General features: G+C 43.9%; 1 protein-coding gene across 1 annotated transcript in view; it reads left to right on the top strand.

Annotated features, from left to right (window-relative positions):
* Positions 1 to 26903, top strand: part of TNFRSF21 (TNF receptor superfamily member 21) — a 73641-nt gene that overhangs the window by 11540 nt on the left and 35198 nt on the right. The window contains exons 2-3 of the mRNA XM_080916657.1: positions 9685 to 10336; positions 11787 to 12281. Coding sequence (XP_080772783.1) covers positions 9685 to 10336; positions 11787 to 12281 — 1147 coding nt within the window. The remainder of the gene's footprint in view (positions 1 to 9684; positions 10337 to 11786; positions 12282 to 26903) is intronic.

Below are 26903 nucleotides of genomic sequence, written 5' to 3'. Positions count from 1 at the left end.
TGCTGAGATTACAATGTGTGCTGGTCACAGAACTCAGGGGGTTGTACACACCAGCCAGGCACTCTAAGAGCAGAGCAAGCAACACGCCCAAAATCTCAAGTGTCTGCTTGCTTGTTTGCCTGTTTTTGATATATTTTGAAAAGTAGCTTTGCTTTTTCTTGTCTTTATCTTGATGTCTGCTTTAAAGACAAACCTCCACAGTGTGTTCTGTGTTTAGAGAAGTGAGTTTTAGGGTTATAATCTTTTATTAAATTAAATAAAAGAACTAGCCAAACTTTTGGTGTTTGAGAAAGAAACTCCCTATGGAAATGAGCCTGAAAAGGAACTTGGTGCCTAGACCTAGTTAGCCTTAGATTTTGTGATGCTCTTGCCTTTTCGTCCTAAGTTATGGGATCATAAGCATGGACCACCATGCACATAGGCATGCACCATCATGTATGTAAGCATGGACCACCCTGTATGTAAACATGGACCACCATGTACACAGGTATGGATCACCATGTACATAGGCATGCACTACCATATACATAGGCATGGACCTAGCTGGTAGTTTTTGTTTTATTTGCTTGTTTTGAACCAGTTTTGCTGTGAACGCCTGCCTCACTTGAATACATCATGTAAACCAATCTGGCCTTGAACTCACTAAGTGTACCAAGCTGGCTTTGAACTCACTGTATACATCAAGCTGGCCTTGAATTTGGGATGTTGCTTGTGCCTTTGTCCCCAGAGTGCTGGAACTACAGTCTCTGCCACTCTGCTGGATTAAAGGATTGCACCTTAAAAAAAAAAAAAAAACTAGAGTTTGGGGGCTGGAAATGTAACCTGCTTAGCACTTACACAACCCTGGACTTGATAGCAGCAAAACAAAGAATATGCAAATAAAATAAAAGGAAAAAAATTCCCAAAGTTTTGATATGTCTCTCAGGAATAGTATATGTAAGACATAATTGAGATGTTTTAAGACATTTTCTAATCTCCAGGAGATAAACTTAAAGTCTGGTAAAACAATAAACTGGTGGGATGATAATTTCCCAAACTAATATTCATCCAGCAATTACCATGCCAGAGATGTTCTCTATGTCTCTTAATGTATAACCCATTAATCATCAAAACAACTTAGTATGGTAGTTGTTACTGCTCTGTCCATTTTCCAAGTGAGGAGGTAGAGGCTCGGAACTTGGGCCATTCCCAGGCTAGAAGGAGAGAAGAAATGTAATTTCCATGCTCTCAGTCCAGAAACCAGAGTCACCAGCTTACACTAACTCGATTCACTCCTGACCCTGTTTGCTTAGAGACAGCTACAGGTTGGAAGGCTGGATTCCATGGGACTGACTCTGACGTCAAATATCAATAGCAAAATCCAGGTTGTAACCTGTGATTTATGTTGTCCGACTAGAAGTGAGAGTTCCCAGGGTTCTCTGGGGTTCAGTTAATTTGCAAGCATGGCCTCACATATCTCAGGGAAACACTTTCTGAATACCACTCTTCTATATAAAGGAGATCAGTGATAAAGCATGCTTAGGGCAGCCATATAGGAAACACTGTGGAACTGTGGAGATACTGTGTCTGCTCTGAACACTCCACCCTCCAGGTCTTTACACCCATTCAGCTAGCTCTGAGCGTTCTGAACCTTGTCCTTTCAAGGTTTTATGGAGGCATCATTTCATAGGCCATAATTGCCTACATCATTAGCCATTAGTGACTAACTTAACCTTCAACCCATCTCCTCATCCCAGAGACTGAGGTGGAACCGAAAATAGCAAGCTGTCTATAAAATCCTGTGTTTTCTGACCACTGGTATCCATCTTGATGATGCCATCTCAGAATCTCCACTCCCTGTCATCTCACCACCACACAGAAGACCCCACATACTTTGAGCTTTCCCACTTCGTGATGGGAACCACGGGAAGAGACCAATTCTGTATTTCTTATTGTCACAGTACTGAACCCAGCAGGAACCTGGGAGAGCGGGGTCTATGTGGTACATTCTAGGCTTACATAGGTTTTCCTCCTACTTTGAAGCCTCAGTTGCTGCATTGGCCTGGGTTTGTATGCTCTTCCCGACATGCCCAGTCAGCATGAAGTCATATCTTTCATCTTCTACAGTTTTCTATGTGATGCTCCTTCATTTATTACTCATCGGACATCCTATCGGCATCTCTCAGTAAGAGAGGACAAAGGAATAAGGGTTGTAGTGTGGTCCAGAGACTGACTGCTGTGTGCACTTTCTCTCCTGCATTGCGGGTTCCCGAGAAAACAGCTCCTAGGTGAAATCTTCCCTGTGTTTTTCCTCTCTAGTGTCCCCTGAGCTTGCCTCCTTCTGTTCCCACAGTCAGCACATTCTGGTTCTGGCATTCTCTGTCATCACCAGCTTAAAAAACAGTCCCTGCTTATTTTGCTTTGGCAATAGGAGACTGCCCTCTCTCCCTTCCTCCCAGCCCTCCCATCCTTTCCTCCTTCCATTTCTTCTATCCCTCTCTCCCATTCCTTCATCCCTCCTCCACTTCCTTTCCCTCCCTTTCTCCCTCCCTCCCTCCTTCCTTCCTTCCATCCTTCCCTTTTTGCTTCCTTCCTCTTTCCTTCTTATCAGAGAAGGCAGTAGGAAATGAGCCAACCAGGTTTATATAACATAACTGGAAATATTCTGTCCATGGTTTGTACAACCTTTATCCTTGAACCATTTGCTTTTATGCATCCCACCCGCTTCCCTTCTTTGAATCTGGGGAATTCTAGCCATCCAGTGTGTTTATATTACAAATTAAAAATGATGCCCCAGATAAAATGGTCCACAATTCTGACTAGTTTTCCCTGTGGCTGTTAACCTTTGTCATCGGGTAGCATATTTGATAGTCATCCTCAGGGGCAAACTTGATTACCTTACAATCTCTACAGTAATTATATATATATATATATATATATATGAAAAAATTCTACATCAAACTCCAGAGCAATTTTTCTGCATCTCACTAAGGAAACGCAGGCCCACCTCTGGCTTGAGTTTGCTCGTTTCACAATGAAATGTTATTGAAAGTGACATAAGCCTGGCACAGGGACAGTGGCTCAGTGGGTAAGATGCTGGCTTGCAGGGAGGATGGCTCAGTGGGTAAGATGCTGGCTTGCAGGTGTGAAATGATCTGAGTTTGGATCCTTAGCACTCACATAAGAAACTGGATGTGGCCTTTGAGGACCTGCAGCCCCAGCATTGTGGAGGCTGGAGACAAGGAGGCTTGCTGGAGCTTGCTGGCTGCCAGTCTAGTTGAAGTGGCAAGCCCCAGATTCAATGAGAGAGCCTGTCTCAAAGCAACCGGCCTCCCCATGGGCATGTGCACCTGTACACACATGTGCATCCAGCACACGCACATACAGACAACAACATCAATGGCGCAGATCTGTTGTAACCTTTAAGCTACCAAGTGATCTTTTGTTTATCTGTAGGATGAGGTCATGAAAAGGGAATGGCGGGACAACAAGTAGATGTCCATATTTTGACGTGTATGCATACATCCGGGTGCTTCTTGTCTTCAGTCAGGCCCATCTGTGCTGTAAAATACAAGTGACACATCACAGGTGTGCTGCAGGCCACTGGGATGCACAGTCAGACCCTGGAAGCCTTCACGGCGAGCCAAGTGCGGCTGCGTACCACTGGACCTCTGTTTCTCCCGTTTAAGCTTCAAATCATTCAACAAGCACGTGTAGTGTGGTTAGTTTTGTTTCTGTTTAACCAAATATGCAATTGGAGACAGGATGCTGATATTTACCGCATCTATCCATCGTTGTTGGTGAAGTTCTTGGTTAAATAGAATTTTCATAATTACTCCAGTTTATATAGAGGCTTTAAGGTTCTTATATTGCTTATAGTCTTAAGTATAAAGTGTAACTTTCTTTCTTTTTTCTTTCTTTTAAGTGAGAGGGGAATATTTGAACCCTTTAGTATATCCGCTTTTTATTTTGAGTATCATGAAGAAACTAATTCTCAGAAGCCAACTGTAGTTCTGTTAAGAGACAGTAATGGGGATGAAGAGATGGCCCAGTGGTTAAGATCACTGAGTAATCTTCCAGATGTCCTGAGTTCAATTCCCAGCAACCACATGATCTCTCACAACTATCTATAATGAGACCTGGTGCCCTCTTCTGGTGTGTCTGAACACAGCTACAGTATACTCAGATATATTAAATAAATACATCTTTCAGGAAGAGAAAGTAATGTCTTTAGGGTCTTTGAAGGTGAACATACTCTTTGTTTTCATGTTGAAGGGAACCAGAGAGCCTTATTTAGATTTTCAGTTAATATTATGACACCACTGTGAATGTTTTGGTGTCTCTCACTCCCATCAGCCTCTTCCAACACTATCATTTAACTTACTAATTCTAATTGTTTGTGGTCTGCAAATTCATCCTTTTGGTCAATGAGTCCTTGTCAGGTAGTCCACAAGCTGGGTCCTTGAGGATTTGGATAGTGCCAGTGGGTCTCATTAATCCATTCCTTCTTTTCTTCACAAAGTGGACCAATAAATGGGTACTGAGTCTACATGCTGTCTTGCATTGTAAATTCCAGGGAAGACACATGGAGTATAAATATGTGAATGGAAAATGATGACAGCCCTATAGGGTAAAGAAGAAATGGAGGAGGGTTTTTCAGTTGGGGATGGGAGGTAGGGATAGCATCCAGGAGGAAGTCTTATCTCTCTGGATGATTTTGCTTGTCATCCGATGTCGGGAGTGGGGGTTGGGGGAAAACCGAGAGTTTTAAGCTGAGTGTGAAAGAACCAGATTGAGCCTATGAATTAGAGTGGGTGTAGAAAAAGAGAGAGAGCCTTCTGCTCATAGAGAAACTCATGAGGGGAGACCTGAGTGCTTCTTTGAGCTGCTCCTCTCAGTATTGCTTGTATTTCTTTAGAAGCCCATGTTGGGAGTTGGCAGACAATGATAACAGTAGGCTACTGAGGTTTCTGGGCAGAATGGTCTCTGTCATAGCTTTGCAGCTTTTCCACAGTGGCGTGAAAGCAGCCATGAGTGCTAGCTACATCAGTGTTTGGATTCTAGAAAGCTTGTTTATAAAAACAGCTGGAATGTTGGCATTCCTTTGCTGGTCCATGGCTTGAAGGATGGTTTGCTTATTATTTTCCTAGTCATCACTAGGTAGTTGAGCAAGTGAGGAAATGTAGCCTTTGTGGCAGTCCCTGGCCTTGAGCTGCTTATAAGCATTAAGGGTAGGTAAGTACATACACTTAAGAGTCTGCCAACAAACATTATGAGACACTATGTAATTAGGTGGTGATACAATGGACAGAAACAGGAAGTGTGATGGGCTACTTGCTCATCTGTTTGGCATCTGGGTGTTTAGAAAGAGTTTTAAAGGCTGCATAAGGATAGTGGAACTTGACAAAATCACAATACACAGGAGGTTAGAGTTGATTGAATACTACTGAGTTCAACCTGCCCATTTTGTAACTGAGCAAACCAGGATCCTGTTGACTTTCATACAGGTTGGGTAAGAATGTGCCTCTTCTTTTCAGAATTTTTGTCCAATTCTTTTTCTGACTTTTTCTGCTTGAGATTCCCAGGAATGCCTCTATGTATACATATGTATGTTTGTATATATGGTTTATATTGTTAGGTGCGAGAGAATGAAGTAGCTTCAGGTTATTGATTGCATTTTGGATTTCAAAAGACTGGGACCAGAGTGGTTGTGTCTGTTACTTGGATTGAGGTAGAGATAACAAAAGCTAAGTGAGGGACCTGGAAGGGAACAAGCAGTTATGCATGATAGAAAAGTATACACTGATCTATATACAAGAAAGTAGTCAACCAAGCCTTGGTGGGAATCCCTCTAAAGTGAGACATACCCATTCTATTGTTTGTGAGCTTAGCCTTTAACAGCTGAGCCCAGGTCTCTAGAATGTACTCATTCTGTTGACGAAGTCTTAACTGTTAGAAGGGGACAGTTTGTATGTTAAAACAGACAGATCTTGGTGAGTTCGTTAACAGAAGTTGGTAAAAAAGAAATCAGAGCAACATGGTTGGCTTTTTTCCCCTTTGTGTACATAAAACCAACTCAGAAAAGAGACTGGAAAAACTGAGGATCTGTAGTTCCACACTGATAGGGTTATTACGAGGATGTTTATTTTGGAGGGTAAAATGCTAATATCAAGCTAATTAAAAATGCTAGGTTAGGTAGAGATGGGGGGCGCTATGATAACGGGATTGAGCAGTGTCTAAAATGTGGCTCAGGATCAAAGAATTTCAGAGCCGGAGGGTTCTAGGTTTAGTGTTAGGAGATCTAAAGTTGATTAGATTCCAGAGACACCCAGATTGCTTAAAAAGCAAGAAAAACCACAGCCAAACAAAATACATTTTCCACCCCATTGTAGACTCACAGCCGTCTCAGAGATAAGATGAGGTATATGATGGTATTTTCAAAAATCATCTCAGACAGTATCATTTTCGTGTGTGTGTGTGTGTGTGTGTGTGTGTGTGTGTGTGTGTGTGTGTATGTTTGCATATGTAGGTCCATGGAGGCCTGAGGTTGATGGTGAGGCAGGCGATTACACCAAACCCAGAGTGGGTAGTCTTTTGAGCCCGTTTCTTCTAGGGAATCCCTGACTTTCATGCTGAAATTACAAGTAGACTGCTGTACTTGCTACTGTTTTCTGGTGGCGTGGCAAACACTTTAACTACTGAGCCACCTCCTCACTCTTCCCAGGTAATTCTAGTAGTGTATTTAAAGGCCGGAAACCATGTTAGACCTCTCTAACCCGTCTTAGCCGTGTCTATAGACATAGGGTGGGGATCAAGGGCCTTAATCAGAAGGACGCAGCCTCGGCTTTCTTGACTCTCACTATCAGGAACCCATCAGTGACCTTGTCTCCCTGTTCTACTGTTTTGTTTTGTCCTCTTGTGTTAGCTTTTGCTATAATCTTTTCATATTGTGCAGGGGACCATCTTTGAATATTGTCTTTCACTTGATCCATCTCTGCTGACAGCCACAGGGTTGGAGGGAAGAGCTAGTGTGTGGGGTGTGCACGTGTGTGTGTATGTGTGTGTGTGTGTGTGTGTGTGTGAACACACTATTTGTTCATTTACTTATTTAGAGGCATGTTCTCAGGAAGCTCAAGAGAGTCTCAAACTTGACATGTAGCCAGGGATAGCCTTGAACTCCTGATCTCCCTACCTCAGCCTCTCCAGTGCTGGATTTACAAACATGTGCCATCATCACAAGGAGATATTGTTTTGGGACAGTCTCTTTATGAAGCCTACACTGGTCTGGATCCTGTGCTGAATCCTGTGATCCTTTTCCTCTTAGTTTCCCTAGTGCTGGGCTTACAGGCAAGTACTTCCACATCTGGTGGGGAAACTCTAGTTTAGATAGAGCTTCCCCCACCCCTTTAAAAAAAAAAAAAAAACAAAAACAAAAACAGCACAGTGGGATTAGCAGTTGACTCTGGAATTGAAAGAGACTTTAGAGGCTCCCATAGTCCTTGCTTGAGTAATAAGCTCTGCTTGCAACAGCCCTTCCCTCTGATTAGGCTTCGAAAAGCAGAGCTGCTCTGTTTGAGTCAGAAATGAGGGACTTGGAGCCTACCTCCCGTTGCTTCTTGGCCAAGAGGCAGTTCTGGGATCTTTGTCCAGTTCAGTGCTTGCTTCTGTCCCACTGGTTTCTTCCTTCATCCACTTCACTAAACACAGTTAAGTCACACGCTCCTTTTTTCTGTTTGTAGGAGATAGACGAGGTAATTTTATAGGTCATTATTAAAGTCCCTTAATAAATTAGCCAGGCATGGTTGTGCATACCTATAATCCCAGCCCTTGGAATTCTGAGGCAGGAGGATTGCAACTTTGACACCAGCCTGGGCTGCATGTTGAGACTCTATATCAACTAAATAAACTAAAAAAAAAAAAAAAAAAAAAAAATTAGTAAAACAGAATAGCCCAGCTCGGTGGCTCATACCTGTAATCCCAGCAACTGGGGAGTTCAAGTCAGGATTTCCACAAAATGTCTTCAAAATAACTTAACAACTCTTTTTTACTCCCAAGAAATCAAGATGTTCAAATAGAGCAAGCATGGTATAGAATGTAGGGATCTGGGGCTGCTGGGTGGGGTTTGCACACAGCTAAGTGATCCGTGACAAGTCAGACATCAGAGGCCTGGTGAAGAACCTCCCATCCCAAGTCTGACTCCTTCCCTAGACTGGTGGGTGTAGTCAGCATATACACACTCAGGGTGGCTCCCTGGATCAGGAGCCCTTCGTGGGGGAGGCTGGTGTTGAGGCTCCATTTCCTAGAGCTTTGTTTATCTCCCCAGGGTGCACACTTCTGAGTGGGGGTGGGGCACTCCACTAATCTAGTGCTAGGGCTCCACTGGACAGATGGTTTCCTCCACCCAGGGTATCTGCTGAGCTCAGTAGAGTGTGTCTGGGCTTGTTGTGCAAGTAGAGGGAGCAGGAAAAGGAAGGGCAAAGACCAATGCTGAGAGGGGTTCACACGGAACTTATCACCAAGTTGCAGGATCTTTTCTGTCTCAGTTTCTAAAATGAAGTTAAGTTTCTCAACAAGAAAACCAACCACTTTCTACCCCTGAACGCCTCCACCCCCACTTTCAGGCTCAGACTAAAGAAAAACTAACTATGTCATAAGCTCTAAGGAGGGAAACTCAAGAGCTGGCAAGAGACCCAGGAAGTGGCCTCACTTAATGGTGGGGTTGGGAAAGAATAGGCTGGGGTCCTGTTTGGAAATGCTAAGAAGACAGACCCTTGATCACATTGCAAAGGTTTGTTTGTTTGTTTGTTTGATTCATTGGTTGATTTTTTTTCCCCCTCTTTGTTCTTTCAGTTATTGGTGTAGCTGTAAATCTAGAAGGAATTTTTACTGTAGCTGGTTCCTTGGGGTGGCCATGATTTCATACAAATTTCTCTGTCTCACTGAGGATGGCAAAGACTGTCAGGGCTTCTCCATTTCTGTGACCGCAGGAAAGCAGTCTCTTTAGTCTTTGTTCCCAGTCCCTTTTCTATGCCTTTCACTGCATCTCAGGACTAGTGATTTCCTCCCCCCTCCCCCGGGGTGTTTTGTTTTTTGTTTGTTTGTTTGTTTTTGTGGTTTATTGAGACAGAGTGTCTCCATGTGGCCCTGGCTCTATGGCTCTGTAGAATTTGCTCTGTGGACCAGACTGGCTCCAAACTTGGAGATCAGCCTGCCTCTGCTTCCCAAAATGCTGGAATTAAAAACATGTGTCACTACACCCAACAGATCCTCCAAGTTTTTATTCTGGAAGTTGGTGAGACTCTGACCTGCTGGGTCAAGGTTTTCTTCTAGAACACGGCCACTGCTTATTCTTGCTGGACCCAGCTCAGTGCATAGATTCCTCAGTGGATGCCTGCAGGGATATGTGTCTGTTGTTTGTGGCCTTTGGAGACCGGACAAACTGGGTTTGAATTTAAAAGCATCAGCTCCATTGTTCAATGTACATACTGGGAATGCCAAAAGTATGCCTGTTTATTCAAATAAAATGACAAAACAAAACAAAGGTGTATATAGAAGTAACAACTTTGGCACACGCTTCCCTGTTTCTGATGTCAAGCTGATGTGGTACCAGCCAGGTCTTGAACAGTTGTGATGACTGATGTTGTTGTCCTTGCTGGTGCTCCGTTCTCCTTTGTTCCTGTCTGACACCTCTCTCATTTCTTTCAGCTTGGATTCCTCTGCACCATCACAGCTCAACCAGAACAAAAGACTCTGAGTCTCACTGGCACGTACCGCCATGTTGACCGTATCACTGGCCAGGTGCTAACCTGCGACAAGTGTCCGGCAGGAACGTACGTCTCTGAGCACTGTACCAACACAAGCCTGCGAGTCTGCAGCAGCTGCCCTGCGGGGACCTTTACCAGGCATGAGAATGGCATAGAGAGATGCCATGACTGTAGCCAGCCATGTCCATGGCCGATGATTGAGAGATTACCCTGTGCTGCCTTGACTGACCGAGAATGCATCTGCCCACCTGGAATGTATCAGTCTAACGGTACCTGCGCTCCCCATACAGTGTGCCCTGTGGGCTGGGGTGTGCGGAAGAAAGGGACAGAGAATGAAGATGTGCGGTGTAAGCAGTGTGCTCGAGGGACCTTCTCTGACGTGCCTTCCAGTGTGATGAAGTGTAAAGCCCACACAGACTGTCTGGGTCAAAACCTGGTGGTGGTCAAACCAGGGACCAAGGAGACAGACAACGTCTGTGGCGTGCGCCTGCCCTTCTCCAGCACAACCCCACCTTCCCCTGGCACAGCCACCTTTTCTCACCCTGAGCATATGGAATCCCACGATGTCCCTTCCTCCACCTATGAGCCCCAAGGTAACTCAACCTCATGAATTACTTGTTTGAGGCAGGCTTTGAGCCCAGTAGAGCGGGCTTATAACCAAAGATGTTCTCTCCACTTTGCTAAGTCTAAAAATTATCCCTTGGAGGAGTGGAGCTTTTATTTTTGTGGCTAATTAAATTTGGCTTCTTTGGACTTAATAGAAATATTGCAACTCAGAAGGTTTCTATTAGGAGACAACGGATATCTAGAAACTAGGTTACATCAAGCTGGCAAATAAGAACGGTGAGAAATAAGGGCAGTGTGTGACCTTATGTAAATTACTTAACCCTTTCAGTGCTGGGCCTGAGGGAGTGAGCTGAGTAATTTTAGATGTTTAAGGTTCCTTTCAGATTTTTTTTTTTAAAAAAAAGGTATTCAAAATGGAGCTAATCACAGGCTGGTGGAGTCAGAAGGAGAGAGAGCAAGGAAGAGCTTGTCATTACATCTGGAAGGAAGGGAGGAATGTTGACTCCAAGGGAGGACAAAAAGATAGCAGTTTAAATCTGAGTAAAGATGGCCAGCACTCATATTTGGAAAAAAAATGACTCAATTTTTTTTCAGCTTGAGTTCATGGCCTTTATTTTTATTTCCTACCATATTCCGGTCAACACTCAGGGAGAAGTTCAAAATTTGCCAGATCCTCTTCCATCTCTTAGTTCTCATGAGATAATAGCCACTTAAATTGTCCCTACTAGTACCCCGTCATGTGTGACAATGTCTGGCCTTCAACTGCAGGGAACGCCTCCTCATGCCCGCCATTTTGAAATGAAGAGACAGGTATGAGTAGCTCCGGGGACTGACACAAGGCAGGTTCTGTCCCCAGAGACTGTCAGGTCCTGTCCCGCTTACTCTTTCATGAGGACCAATTGTGGAAATGTCACAGGAAGAATTTCACAAAGCCAGCCCCAACCCAGCCTGATCTTAGATTTGGCCCCTAGGAGAGTCCAGCCTTAATCTATTTACTGACCTGTTGCACAGGGTTGGCTTTGAGCCTGAGCTCTTTTCTTTATCTTAGTCATGGGCTCTGTTTCATCACTGAGTCATGAAAGGTGAGGGAGGAAGAGAGTCAGCAAAGGAATTTAATTGAAGTGCACAATCAAATCAATGAAGGGTTAACCAGTGGCCGATACACACTTATCCATGTGGAGCTTGAAATCAAGGGGAAGCTGTCTAGGAGAGTCTAGGAGAGTTCAAATACTGTTTTCCCCGTAGATTCCCATGTTCTGGGCATAGAAACAGCTTAACTATTTATATTTTTATCTTTTACATGAAGATGCTGTTCAGACCTTTATGGAAATGTGAAAACTAATATTTGATCTTAAGCTCCAACAGTCATCTCTTCTTTGATTATTCGCCCTCACTTGGAGATGACAGGGACAGGAGAGAATGTGTAGATGCCCAAATATGGAAAAGCTCTTCCCCCTCCTTACTCTTTTTTTCTAGGCATGAACTCAACAGATTCCAACTCTACTGCCTCTGTTAGAACTAAGGTACCAAGTGGCACCCAGGAAGGGACAGTGCCTGACAATACAAGCTCAACAAGTGGGAAAGAAAGCACGAACAGGACCCTTCCAAACCCACCACAGATGACCCACCAGCAAGGCCCTCACCACAGACACATTCTGAAGCTTCTGCCATCATCTATGGAAGCCACCGGTGAGAAGTCCAGCACAGCCATCAAGGCGCCCAAGAGGAGCCATCCCAGACAGAACCCACACAAGCATTTCGACATCAATGAGCATTTGCCTTGGATGATTGTGCTCTTCCTTCTGCTGGTCCTCGTGCTGATAGTGGTGTGCAGTATCCGGAAGAGTTCCAGGACTCTCAAAAAGGGGCCCCGGCAAGATCCCAGTGCCATAGTGGAAAAGGCGGGGCTGAAGAAGTCCTTGACTCCAACCCAGAATCGGGAGAAATGGATCTACTACCGAAATGGCCATGGTGAGCTTCTTCTATTTCCTCCGTACGGGCAGAGCACTTAGCCTCGCTCATGCTTTCTAAAGGGGTGGGAAATCTGTAGGCTGTAGAGTCCCCTTTCCTCTTCAAGTGCTTTTCTTGATCTTGAGGGTTCTAGAACATGACCCTGACCATCTATTAATAATGCATTCAGAGAAAATCACCTCTTTCCATTTCCCTCCCTTGCACCAGTGGAACTAGAAAATGTTGCAGAACCAGAGACCTGCAAGTCGCTGTGAGGGCCTTTATGTTTCATCTGTGTTCCTTAGCAAAGGAAGGAAGGTTTCACTCAAACAAGAGACTAATTGTTCAGGACTCATGACGCCAGACTTCACATCCCTTACTACTACAGCCCTTCCTTCTTTCAGTTTGAAAAGAAAACTCCAAACACATACTATTTGTGTGTGTGGGGTATGTGTGCGTGTATGTATGCATACATGCATGCATGCTTGAACATGCTATTTTGTGGTGGTGAGAGGTCAACTTTCGGGAGTCAGTTCTCACTTTGAATGTGGTCTTGTGTAGCAAAGAGCTTTTAGCACACACAGCCATCTTGCCAGCCCACACTTCCCTTTTCTGTCACAGGGCAGAGGTAAAAAAAAGGGAGTTCAAAACTAATTCGCTCTGAGTTAGCTGGGCTGCAAGGTTTAGATGTGAACCTTGCTTTTGGCTCTGTACCTTCATATATACACATTCTTTTCACAAGCACTTGCACGTGAACATGCGCGCATAGGCGCACACACACACACATACACACATACACACAGCTCTTACTTAAATGTTTAGTACCTCCCCCAATCCAGGGAGCAGAAGTATCTGTTAGGTGATGGATACCCACAGGCTAAGAAGAGGTTTGTCTTTGTCTGAGGCTGCGTCTCTCATTTAGTAGTCTCTGTGTGTTGATAGAGGCGGGAATGTTTTGCTTTTTTTCTCTTTTAAAGGCAAAAGTAGTTTACAGTACTCATTTGTCTCTGTGCTCAGTCTGACATGAAGGCAGCAATTTTGTTTCCCTGCTGTGGTCATAACTTCCTTTCCTGAGTGAAAGCAGGCTCTGAAAATCCCATTCAGATGTTTCCTTTCCCGTTGACGGATAAAGGTGTGTGCTCACCTTCCGACAAGCTGCTTTTGAGAGTTCTTATACTCTCTGGTATAGTAATTCTATTTTGGGACTCTATCACTGAGGTAGAAGCAGATTTTATTTTTTAAAATAAGCACAGTGAACATAAACGCTCTTTTATGGGAAGAGGAAGCAGGATCTTACTCTGTAGCCAAGCGGGCCTGGAACTTGTGATTCTTCAGTGTCAGCCTCTTCAGTGTTTGGATTAGAGGTCTGGGATGACAAACCTGGCTAATCTTATAGCTTTTTAACTTAGTCTTGTAAATCTTAAACCTTGCGAACAGATAAAGTACCAATTCTAGAGAAATAGCTGAAAATGCTGAGCTGTGCATGTGTAATGGAATGTTTCCACGTGGTCCAAAGAGTCGCTCATATTAGGTAAAAGGAACAGACAAAACTCCATAGTTTATAACAGTCCTGACTCTTAAACCTTCAGAGCTTGGAAGGAAAGATGTCAGCATGACGAATGGATCCAGAGCGGTAGAATTTTGTCCTCTTTCTCCTCTTTTTTTTTTTTTTTTAAGAATTATTTATTTATTTTATTTATGTGAGTACACTGTAGCTGTCTTCAGACACATCAGAAGAGGGCATCAGATCCCATTACAGATGGTTGTGAGCCACCATGTGGTTGCTGGGAATTGAACTCAGGACCTCCGGAAGAGCAGTCGGTGCCTTTAACCACGGAGACACCTCTCCAGCCCCCTCTTTCTCCTCTTACTGTTAGTACTCCACAAGCGGTACAAGTTTTGTGTAACAGAAACATTACAGGAAGTTGGAGAGAAACATTGAAACCCAACTTATTTTGCCCCGTTTAATGGCTTGGGAGATTGCTCAGAGGGATGCTCGGGCCACATTCTGCCTGGTACAGGCCTATCCAACGTTCTGACATTGCAGCCTTCAGTTATCATCTGTGAGTGTGTTGGGCTGTCTTCCTTCATAGCTGTCCCGGAGCCCTTTGACTGCTGGTTTGACATATCTGGTTAAGAAACTGTAGACCTTCTGGAATCCTCTGGAAACCTGGTGGCTGGAAAAGCCTCAGGATCAACCCTTTGCCTTTATTCCTTCCTTCTTTTCTTCCTTCCTTCCTTCATTTCTTCCTTCCTTCCTTCCTTCCTTCCTTCCTTCCTTCCTGCCTGCCTGCCTGCCTGCCTGCCTTCCTTCCATTCTTTCTTGAATATATTTTATTTACATTTTAAATGTTATCCCCTTTCCAGGTTTCCCCTCCATAAGTCTCCTATACCCTCCCCCTGCTTCTATGAGGGTGTGCAGTCACCCCTGCCCACCTCCCTGCCCTGATATTCCTCTACACTGGGGCATCAAGCCTTGGCAAGACCAAGGGCTTCACCACTCACAGATGCCCAAAAAGGCCATCCTCCACTACATATGCAGCTGGAGCCATGGGTCCATCCATTTGTACTCTTGGATAGTGGTTCAGTCCCTGGGAGCTCTGGTTGGTTGGTATTGTTTTTCTTATGGAGTTACAAATCCCTTCAGCTCCTTCAATCCTTTCTCTAACTCCTCCATAGGGGGACCCTGTTCTCAGTCCAATGGTTGGCTGTGAGCATCCGCCTCTGTATTTGCTGTGATCTGGCAGAGCCTCTCAGGAGACTGCTGTATCAGGCTCTTGTCAACATGCACTTCTTGACATCAGCAATATTCGCTGGGTTTAGTGACTGAATATGGGCTGGATCTCCAGGCAGGGCAGTCTCTGGATCATCTTTGCTTCGATCTCTGCTTCAAACTTTTTCTCCATATTTTTTCCTGCGAATATTTTTGTTCCCCCTTCTAAGAAGGATTGAAGATTCTGTACATTGCTCTTCCTTAATATTGAGCTTCGTGTGGTCTGTGAATTGTATCTTGGGTAGGCTGAACTTTTGGGCTAATATCCACTTATTAGTGAGTGAATACTATGTGTGTGTGTGTGTGTGTGTGTGTATGTGTGTGTGTGTGTGTGTGTGTGTGTATGTGTGTTTGTTTGGTTTTTGGTTTTTTTTTTTTTTTTTTGGTGGGGGGATTTGGGTTACCTCACTCAGGATGATATTTTCTAGTTCCATTCATTTGCCTAAGACATTCATGGAGTCATTGTTTTTAATAGCTGAGTAGTACTCCGTTGTGTAAATGTACCACATTTTCTCAGCTTCTGGCTATTATAAATAAGGCTGCTATGAACCTAGTGGAGCATGTGTCCTTGTGATGTGTTGGAGCATCTTTTGGGTATATGCCCAGGAGTGGTATCCTCAGTCCAATTTTCTGAGGAACTGCCAAACTGATTTCCAGAGTGGTTGTACCAGCTTGAAATCCCACCAACAATGGAAGAGTGTTCCACTTTCTCCACATTCTGGCCAGCATCTGCTGTCACCTGAGTTTTGATCTTAGCCATTCTAACTGGTGTAAGGTGGAATCTCAGGGTTGTTTTGATTTGCATTTCCCCGATGGCTAAGGATGTTGAACTTTAGGTACTTCTCAGCCATTCGATATTCCTCAGTTGAGAATTCTTTGTTAAGCTCTGTCCCCATTTTTAATAGGGTTATTTGATTCTCGGGAGTCTAACTTCTTGAATTCTTTGTATATATTGGATACTAGCCCTCTATCAGATGTAGGTTTGGCAAAGATCTATTCCCATTCTGTTGGTTGCTGTTTTGTCCTAATGACAGTGTTCTTTGCCTTACAGAAGCATTGCAATTTTATGAGGTACCATTGGTCTATTCTTGACTAGAGCATAAGCTATTGGTGTTCTGTTCAAAAAATTTTCTCCAGTGCCTATGTGTTTGAGGTTCTTCCCCACTTCCTCTTCTATTAGTTCGAGTGTATCTGGTTTTATGTGGAGGTGCTTGATCCACTTGGACTTGAGCTTTGTACAGGGCCAAAAGAAAGGATCTATCTGCATTCTTCTACATGCTGACTGCCAGTTGGACCAGCACTATTTGTTGAAAATGCTGTCTTTTTTCTACTAAATGGTGTTAGATCTTTTGTCAAAAATCAAGTGACCATAGGTGTGTGGGTTCATGTCTGGCTCTTCAATTCTATGTTATTGATCTGCCTTCCTGTCTCTGTACCAATACCATATAGTTTTTACCACTATTGTTTTGTAATAAAGCTTGAGGTCAGGGATAGAGATTCCCCAAGAAGTTCTGTTATTGTTGAGAATAGTTTTCACTATCCTGGATTTTTCATTATTCCAAATAAATTTGCAAATTGCTCTTTCTAACTGCATGAAGAATTGACTTGAGATTTTGGGGATTGCATTGAATCTGTGGGTTGATTTCAGCAAGACTGCCATTTTTACTATATCAGTCTTGCCAATCCATAAGCATGGGAGATCCTTCCATCTTCTGAGATCTTTTTCTATTTCATTCTTCAGAGACTTGACATTCTTGTCATACAGATCTTTCACTTGCTTGGTTAGAGTCATACCATGGTATTTTATATTATTTATGACTATTGTAAAGGGTGTTTTTTTCCTTAATTACTTTCTCAGCCTGTTTATCCTTTGAGTAGTGAAAGGATGCTGATTTTCTATGGTGGGTGAATTGGGTTCTGATGATGCCAAGTGGCCTTGGTTTCTGTTGCTTGGGTTCTTGGACTTTTCTCTCACCATCTGCTTATATCTGGTGTTAGCTGGTCTTGCTGATGCTAACAGTGGCTTGACCCTCCTGTAAGCCTGTGTGTCAGTACTACTGGGAGACCAGCTCCCTCCCACAGGGTTTGGGTACAGAGTAGTGTGGCACAGGATCAGCACAGGTCATAGATAAAAACTGGAAGAATCCTGTCCCAAACTGCTTCTCAATTCCTGTGTCCTGAAAGTTCCAGGCAGGTCCCTTAGAGGGACTTACCTATGCTCTCTGGTGTGCCAGCACTCCTGGGAGACCAGCTTTTTCCCAGCATGGTCTGGGTACAGAGATCTGTGGCACAGGTTCAGCTCTGGGTGCAGGCAGAAACCCAACCCTTTGCCTTTCCAATAAAAACTTTTAAAAAGCTTCCTATGTATGCATAATTACAACTTAAGAGAAGTTTCGAGGAGAGGGTAAGGAATACCAATATTCTTGTGGTCAGGTTGGTTTTATTGCTGCTGTGGTTGTTCAGAGACCGTGTCTCACATAGCCTAGGCTGCCTTTAAACTTACCATGTAGCCAAAGCTGCCCTTGAATTCCCTATTCTTCTGCTTCAGACACATGTGCCACCGTATCCCAGCTTAGATTTTACTCAGTGTCATCTCTTCTTTGCTTCTGAAACCACATGCTAATTTTACACAATATAGTATGTATTACAGAATAATGTGTTATATTTAATACACGTATAATACACACCACATTTATATACACATTCACTCAATAGACAAAATAAGTTTTCCAAATTGTTTCATGGGCTTTTGCCCTTCAACAAATAAACGTATTTCCCAACAATAAATATATTCTCTTCGTAAAACTATTTTGTAGTTTCCAACCTCAGTAAACTGAAAGTTGGAAGAATACTTTCTTGTATACATTGCTAGTTTTGTTGACCTGGTGTCCAAGTTTGCTTTCTGTTGTTATGGTTAAAAAAAAAACAAACAAACAAAAAAAAAAAAAAAAACCTGGAAGTAGGGAAAGGGTTTATTGGCTTACACTTCTATGTCACAGTTCATCTTGGAGGGAAGTTAGGGCACATACTACCTTGTTAGTAGAACATATCACTGTCCTTTTAAGATTATGTAAATCTCAAGTTATGTGTCTGTCATGATTCTATTAATCAACATTGGCCATTATAGTTTGTGATCAGATACATTTATAAACATGCTTTTGGGGCATAGTTTTAAAATTCTAAGAACACAGAAAGTTGTAATAATAAAGGCTGGTCCAGGGGCAGAAATCAATAGAGTACAATGGTTATAATACATTTTCTTATAAAAATGTAGCATGTGATCATTTGATTGCTTACATAGTGTGTTGAGGTACATGGTGCACAAGTAAAGGTTAGAAGACAATTCCCAGGGGTCAGTTCTTTTCTACCACTATGTGGACCCCAGGGATAGAACCCATGTCTGAAGGCTTAATGCCAAGGCCTTTGCCCTCTGAGCCACCTCACCAGCCTGACCTTCAACATTCTTGCAACTCTTTTTACCTCATGAAATATTGTGTGTCCTTACATCCTGTTTTATATAAAAGAGATGGAGGTGGAAAAATCAAACCCAGCGCAGTCCCACACTTCGGTCCCTTCAGTGTGGTGTCTTTAGTCATCTCTGTCAGGTGTTAGTAGCCCTTCCCATAGTTCAGCCTTCCTCAGCTTTCTGCATTGAGATGTCTCTGTTTGAAGTGTTTCTCTAAGGAAGGCCTTTTCTTTCCAAATTGCTAGGTTCAAGGGTGCAAGCAGGTAAAATCCTATTACAAAGAGAGATTCTGTTCGGTGAGAGCCGAGGCAGGTGCACTGGGCTCTCTGTGAACAATGCCTTCTTGATCTGACTGCGTTGTGCACAGGCAACAGATTATCCCGCCTCACGAAATATCTTTCTGGTTCTTGTCCATTTGTTCTGAATGGCTTATGAGAATGAAGACTGAGTAACCAGGAGTCTTCTCTCAAAGGTCCTGTGAGATCTCTTTTATTCACCCCTGCTCACTGTAAAAGGGACATGCCGGGCTCTTCTTTACAAAATTATTATTCCACGACAGTTTTATGAGTACATGCAATGCACTGTGGTTGTATCCTCCAACCATTAATTCTGGTATCAGTCTTTTCTTTCTCTCTGAAAGCTATCTTCTATCTAACTAGTCTCATGATACGCCGTCCCACAGCAGCCAATAGCGGTCCATAAACAGATGTTCAGGAACAGAGTTGGGGTTTACACCACTTCCTATTTCTGTGATGTAACCTTGAAGGGCTCAATGTTGAGCAGGTACCGATCTGAATCCGGCTGTGTGTTGTGGTTGCCATGGTTGTGCTGTGTCTCAGTGACTCGCGGGATCTTGCTTGCCTTATCAGACCTCAGCACTCTGAAGCTCTTGTCTTCTTACCACGAAGCCCTCTTGCACCTCTTTGCCACTGGCATACAGTTCCTAAAGTTGATGTTCCCAGCAGGGCAGTTCTGCTCTCGTGGAGTCCAATGGTTAGACCCAGGAGCTGCACCTTTGGAGGCTATCTGCCATGCTACTCCGTAGCTTCCTTCTTTTCTGAAATCAGAAGAGTTTGAAGGTTGTGCGGGTTAGAAGAAGCGGTGGCTTCTTACAGTATACCCATGTTAGCATTGGAGATTGTAAATAAGTCCCTTTAGGATTTTTTTTTTAAATCTATGAACCATATTTAAAGATTTTGTTATTTCGTTAAAGTGTCATAATGATGTGAGCCTATTGTTTGGGCTCTAATTGCCATCCTTTGTCATCTTTGTGGAAATAGGTTTCCTTCTGTATTTCTTTTTGTTACCCCAAGGTAACAGGGTCGGTGTGGGTGGGAGTACAAAAGTTTTGACTTGATTTAAAATGAAAATGAAGGGGCTGGGGAGATGGCTCAGTGGTTAGAAGCCCGAGCTGCTCTTCCAGAGAATCTAACCAGCACCAGAGGATTTAACATCTCTGGTCTCTATGGCAACCTGCTCTCACGTGAACACACATATAATTTAAACAAATAAACATTTCCTAAAGATGCACACACACACACACACACACACACACACACTCCAATGAAATGATAGTAAAGCTTAGTCTCCCCACAACTTCACTGAGGAAGTATGAGACAATCCCCTCAAAATTCACTTTGTTTTCTTCCTGTGTCTTCAGAAGGTACAAAGCCTTGGTTCAGCCCCATTGCCAGCGGGGTAGCTGAGACTAGGAACCAACTCCATGCCCTCGTGGTTGTTTCCGACCGGTGCCATTGCGGTTTCTTTCCGTTCAGTTCTTTTCTGCCCCTCATGTCTTTCTTCCCCATTCCTTGCATTTGCGAAAGGGCCTGAAGTTGAGACCAGGCAGCCTGTTTTTCTAGAAACTATAAGGGGATGTTTGGAAATCAGGTTAGACGATGTCAGCGTCCACGACGTTCTGATGGAGGAAGTGTGGGAGGGTACAGAGGGAATGCGGACCTGCGGTATTGGATCACGTTTCCTTTTGCTCTCAGGTTTTAGACTCTGAATTAAAATGAGATGTAGAAAAGGCAGTGAGAAAGGGGAACCGGATTTACCTAGTTTAAAGTGTGCTTAGCTTCTGGCTGGCCTAGTTGTTCAGTGGTCTGCCTTAGACAGCTCGCGTGCATTTGACACATGACCCATAGAGACAGCATTTTAATTTTAAGTGGACAGCAGTAAACATCCTGAGGTTTTTGGGGCTTTAGATGTGGACCACTGTGCTTTCATTGCCAAAAGAAAGATAGGTCACTCTCTGTTCTTGGCTTGTTTTAATTTTTACTTTTAAAAAGGGTTTAATGTAGCCTGTGCTGTCTTTAAATGTGTTGTAGAGCAGAGGATTGGTCACCCAGCTTCAGTCCCTGAGTCCTGGGATGGCTGGAATCATAGGTATGCCTGACCCAGCATATGGTGTGGTGGGATGAACCAGAGTTTTGTGTAAGCAGACTAACACTCTGGAAATTTATGTCTCTAATATTGTATGTATCAATCCATTCTAAGTTACTCCTTCTAGATTTCTAGTTCTTTTTATCTGGCCACATAACTATCATGCCTAATCTTCTCTCATAGCCTGTAGATTCTCAGAGACACACTAGGTTTCACCCTATGGCACCACACTTAGCCCAGGCCTTCAGGCTCAAATGGCCTATGCCTGCTCTGTTTCCTGTGGTAGCCATATATTTTGAGGTATTTAAGCTGAAGTCAACTCAAAAGCAAAGATCAGCTTCTGGTTGTGATAACCTGAATGCCATGGAGTTTGTCCCCATTGGCTTACAGTGGTATTGTGTTAGGAAATTAGAGAAAGATTTTGTTTTCGAGGTTTATCTTATTTTTAGTTATGTAAATCTGTGTGGGGTATATGCACATTGTGGGTGCTGGAAACAAACTAGCATCTCTTCTAGCAGTATGGATCTAAGCCCTCTCTCCAGCCCTTAAACCAAGGGCTCTTAGGGTAGGCCAGTCAGACTGACTATTTGTAGATTTGTAGCACAGAATAGGAAGTCTCCATAACTGTAGGACATAACTGTATAGTTTGTATTGGAACCGTCTGACTCTGTTTTTTTTTTTTTTTTTTTAGTATCAAAAGAGCCCACAGTCAGTGTGTAAATTATCGAAAGGGTCATAGTCTAACCAAACTTGATCTGTGCGATCAGGTGACACATGCTGGGCTGTGGTCAACTGAATGTGAAGTCTACCATAGGTTTGCCATTTCTCTCTTACTGTCTGCTAACTAGAGCAGCTTACATAAGTGGATCCACTCCTTCTGGAGCGCCCCCTGAGCTTAACTCTGCTCAATTTGACCTTTAGCGGTACCTATTTCTTACTCTGTCACTGGGAATGATAACAAAGTTGAGTGACTAAAATGTTTATAATGTGTAATAGCTAGCCTTGTCCTTCTAAACGATTCCCAAATCCTCCATCTCCTCCCAATGTATGATTGCTTGTACCTAGAGACTGCCATCTTACATGTGGGCCTATCTCCCAAGTGTACCTGCACGGACCTCTTACAGCTTGTCTCCTCAGTCAAAGCAGAGCCATAGAGGAGGACATGGTGGTTTGGGTTCTAACCTTGACTGCCAGTATACTTTGAAGGGGGAGTGAGTCTAAGAGAAATAGCGCACAGACACCTAGAGATTTGGAACTCAGACTCCACTCTGTGTGCCTGAAGGGAAAAAGAGAAAGGATGGATTGTCTCACATCAGTATTCACAGGGGTACGTGTGGGCTGGGAGGAAAAGAGAAGTGCAGGATTATACAGGCAAGAGCCATCTATAATGCAAGTGCTTAAACAAATAAGAGAGGGCTGAGTGGAGACTCATTTCCCAAAGGTTTGCTTACAGTTCTGAAGAGCAGCCACAGGCTGCAGAAATGACATATGGGCAGGACAGTTGATGTCTAGATCTGCCCACCTGCTGCAAAAAGCCAGTGAGTGATCTTGGGCCAGACATGACTCTCTTTGGTGGTCAGGATTTTTAGTAAAATCAGAACACTAAGGGCTTACTTAGGTTCAAGGCTGAAGATGATCAATGTGACTTCTTCTTCTTCTTCTTCTTTTTTGCCTCAGCTGGGTGCATTTCTTGTCACCCTGACGATGGAAATGTAGGTCATGTGGGACCTGCATATACTGTAGTGTGGGGGCAGTGTGTGGCTAGTCAGAGATGGGAAGCCAGGCTTAATCCCAGCTTTATGCTACAGAAGGATCCCATGTTTACCGAAACACCAAAGACTTCCCTGCAGCTGGTGACAGGTGACGGTAGGGTAGTAAATGCTTCTACTTGTATGTGCTGCATGTGGCTAGGCAAGGCTGAGGGAATGCACAGGGGCTCCATGCTTATGTGGGGTGTAGGGGACCCTTCGGTATTGGGGGAGATTCAACAACTATCCCAGAACTAATGTTTGGAGACAATCTTTGCAGTGTGTCACACTAGTCCAACATGCATGGTGATCGCAGAGCAATGGGGAAGCCATGACCAAGGCTCTCATTTATTCCTGAACGTTAACGCTAAGAGACCTTGGTGTCATGGCAGAGCCCCAGCTGTAACTCCTGAGCTTCTGAAAGCTTTCTTGTCACCCATGCCACCTATGAAGAGATCAGCATCTCCTATGTATTTGTAAAAAACAGAACTGGGGGATGAACATGTCTAAATGTCCCTTTAGTCACCGCTTGGCATCCACAAATAAGGTTTAGGCTAGCCTGAAGCCATTTGAAATTTTACATATTCTAATTGGTGTGAGCATAAGGGTCTCTAATAAAAGGATTCTTAAGTTCCATGTTTACCATGGGCTAAGTTGTGTAGGATAATCCACAGTACTCCATGGGGGTGGAAGAAACTGTCACCCGTTACAGAGATAGAAAACTCAAGCTGCAGAAATGAGTTGCTTCCTTTGCAGAAACGCCACGCTATAGCCTGGCTTTGCCTGTGGGACAAGTGCCTTGAAGAAGGTGACTCTCCAGAGACCCACGAACAGTTCATGTCTGTTGGTGGACATCTTTTGCCATGACAACCATGGATTTCTTCAGGGACAAATGAAGCAAGCGATGTTAGGCTAGAGGGAGATTGTATTCTCTGCCTTAGTTATTCCCTTCTCCCTCTTCGCTCTGCTTCTTGCTCTATACCCTTTCACCTGGGAATTGCGGTTAACTAACTGTATGTGAACTGTTAACCCGAGGAGAACCTGAATAGCCAGCCTGCTGGAGCTGAATCACTTGTTTGGGTAATACAGGAAAGCAAGCATGTACAGGGGCATTGCCCTGGCCTATTCGCAGACAGTAGGGGAAATACGGGAGAGACTGGTAGCCAGCACCACGTTTAAGGACTCCTAAGGTAAAGAAAGCATCGGGAATTTTTTTTTTTTAAAAGATTGATTTTTAAATTGTTTTTCAGTGATACTTTTATTTATGTGTGTTTGAACATCGAGATCAAGGGGATGGCTTAGCCAGTACAGTGCTTGCCTTGCAAGATTGAAGACTTGAGTTCGATTCCAAGAGCCCATGTCAAAATAACACATGTGTGTGCATACATACAGATACACACAGAGACACATTCAAGACTTGGAAAGATGGTCTTAGCCCCCCGGAAGCTGCAGGGTACAGTGACAAGGGTCATGAGTCAACCTCACTAGGATGAAACTTCTGTGATATGCTCCTGAGTCTCTCAGTTCCTCATCTGGGTTGTGGCCATGGCTCCTCTAACGGGCTTCCTCTTATGGGCTGAATGAGATCACTCACAATATTGATAGATCTTCTAGCTTGGCTCCTTGTTCCTGACAAGGACAACACCATGAGCTGCAATAAGGCATTCATGGAGAACTGAGCTCGAGACAGAGACCCAATGTTTTTAACCCAGTTAGAAATTCTTATGGGTCGAATTAAATGAGTCATCTGTAGCGAAAGAAATGACTACAGGGGAAAAAAATATTTATCCAAGGAACTTTGACTATAAAATGCCACAGAGTCTAATTGTCCGTTGTAAAAAGAGCTGGAAAAGAAGGTTGAGTATTGCCTGGCTAGTCACATTCTAATCCTTTTAGATGCTGGAGGCTAAGACCTTTCCTCTGGTTGTGAGGGAAACTCTTCCTAGGGTGCTGGTATTGTCTAAGGATATGGGAGAATGGGTCGCTGGAGGCACAGGCAGACACAATCTGCCTGATCTAGTGGGAGGTTTAGAAGACACAGGTCCAACTTGGTTCTTGTGAGGAAGGAAATGGAAGAATGTTACGAGACCTGTATCATGAAGGTTCAAATAACTTTAATATCTCTTTCTTTCTTAAAATCCCATTCTTCTGGATGCAAAAGTTGAATCGGGAGCTGGAGGTATGTTGGGTCATGCCTGTAATTCTAGCTCTGAGAAGGTGAGGCAGGAGGATCACTGTGAGTTTGAAGCCAGTTTTGGCTATATAGGAAGTTCCATGCCAACCCCTGGCTACAGAGCGAGATCCAGTCTCAGAAAACAAAGAGTCAAAACTTACAACCAAATCCCTTCTATGTACAGTTGAAACTCAAAGAGTAAAGTTAAAGTAGAAACTGGCCGGCTGGTGCCACCCTCTCATTGGCATGATGCTTGTGACCCAGTGCTATGTAAAACTGGCTTAGGGCTGCAGAATTTTCGTGAAAGGGGGACTCGACAGTTTACTTAGTGTTCTTATTTAAGAAGTTTATGTAGACCCTGCTGCTGAACCGAGTTGTGGTTTCAGTCTTGGAAGTTTGGAGATAGCGTTTGTCATTCCTTAATGTTCTGTAGCCTTTCACAAACTCACTGTCTAAGCAAATGCAAACATAACCTCATCTCACCTTACCTGATGTGGAAGGACAAATGGCTTCTCTCGGCCTCATTCACTGACTTAAAGGTTTCCGTTGGTCCCAAGTGTTGTTTCTCAAGACTGGTGTGTGAGGTGAGGACCGAGAAGGAATCACACCCTTTGAATGCTTTCTTCCTCCTCCAGGAGAGAGCCATGGGTCTACCCCAATTGTGGACTTGATTTACGAGGCCGCCCACTCTGGGTATGGGAATGTGCTTGTGTTTCTTGTGTAACTATTTCTCAGAGGTTTTGCAGTGCAAGTGCGGAGATGACAGGTGTGTGCCCTGGGTTTCTCAGGGGGGGGGGCGGATAGTGAGCCCAGGACTCAGGAGCACTTTAAGAGAACATTTCATCATCCATGTTAATAAACCTACTATGTGCAGAACTCAGAAGGGAAGAGATGATAGCGTGGTAGGAATCGGCAACTTAGTCCTTGTCCCTTCTAGTTTTGGTTAAAGTGAGGTAATGGGACGCCTGCCATTAATGATCCAAAGGTGATAGGATGAAGACTTAAAGACATTGTCTATTAAAACAGATTGTTCTTTACATTTATGTGGGTGTGTGGGTGGGGGTGTGTGTGTGTTTCATGCACGCATGGGGGTCAAAGGATAACTATTGGAAATCTTTTCTTCTTCCTCTGTCGGGTCTCTCAGCATCAAACTAGGTTCTCGGGTTTGATGATAGACACTTTTACCCACAAAGCTCTCTCCCTGGCCCCTAAAAATAAGCTTTTTAAACCTTCTGAAAAGGGTTCATTAGCTACCTTTCCGGTTGCTATGACTGATTGTCTATCAGAAGCAACATGAGAAAAGAGGTTGAATTTGGCTCATAGTCGGAGGGACAGTCAGGCTATCATGTGAGGTACACTCATGAGGTGGTTGGTCATATAGCTGAATGCAGCCGGGAGACAGCGATCAATGTTCATTTCCTTTCTCTCTATTTTAATTCAGTCTGGGGCCGTGGAGGGTGGAATAATGCACTTACTTGCAAAGTGGGCTTTTTCTCCTCAGTTAAACTCCGCCGGAAACACCTCACCAGGTGCTTCCAAATCCCGACAAGTTTATGGTAAAGATTTGCTACCGCATAGGGTTTCTGTTTCCATTAAACATTTGATGCTTATTTTCTCTGCATAGTTTCAGGATGCCTTTAAATTCATTATATAGCCAAGGCTAGCCTTAAGGTCAGATTCTCCTGCTTTGGTGTCTGCTGATCCAGCTCATTGGTCCGTGTGGCTCACTGCTGTCTCAACACCAAGTCAGCTTGAACGCTCCTCACCCTCCCTTGTCTAGGAGACTCCTTGACCCAGAATCCCAGACGGTCACCCTGTCAGTCAGCCCAGATTTCCTATGGGAAGTAGACTTGGAGTGTAAACACCAGGAGGCCTGGCAGAAAGGCAGCGGCTTATTCTGTTTTAGAGGCTAGAGGCTCCTCCAGCCCAGGACTGTCAACACTACAGGGTGGAAATGGTTGGTCTCCACCCCAGACCCCCACCTCACAGCCCACGTTTGCGCTCAGGAATGCCATTTCCTTGCAGACAGTACCATCCTGTTTGAAAACTCCCAGTTCCATGTGCCCCCACTCCATCCTCCACCCTGTCTCCCCTCTTC

Source organism: Micromys minutus (assembly GCF_963924665.1).
Source record: "Micromys minutus genome assembly, chromosome: 5".
Classification (NCBI taxonomy): domain Eukaryota; kingdom Metazoa; phylum Chordata; class Mammalia; order Rodentia; family Muridae; genus Micromys; species Micromys minutus.
Note: the sequence above shows the minus strand (reverse complement) of the source record. Positions and strands in the feature narration are given on the sequence as shown.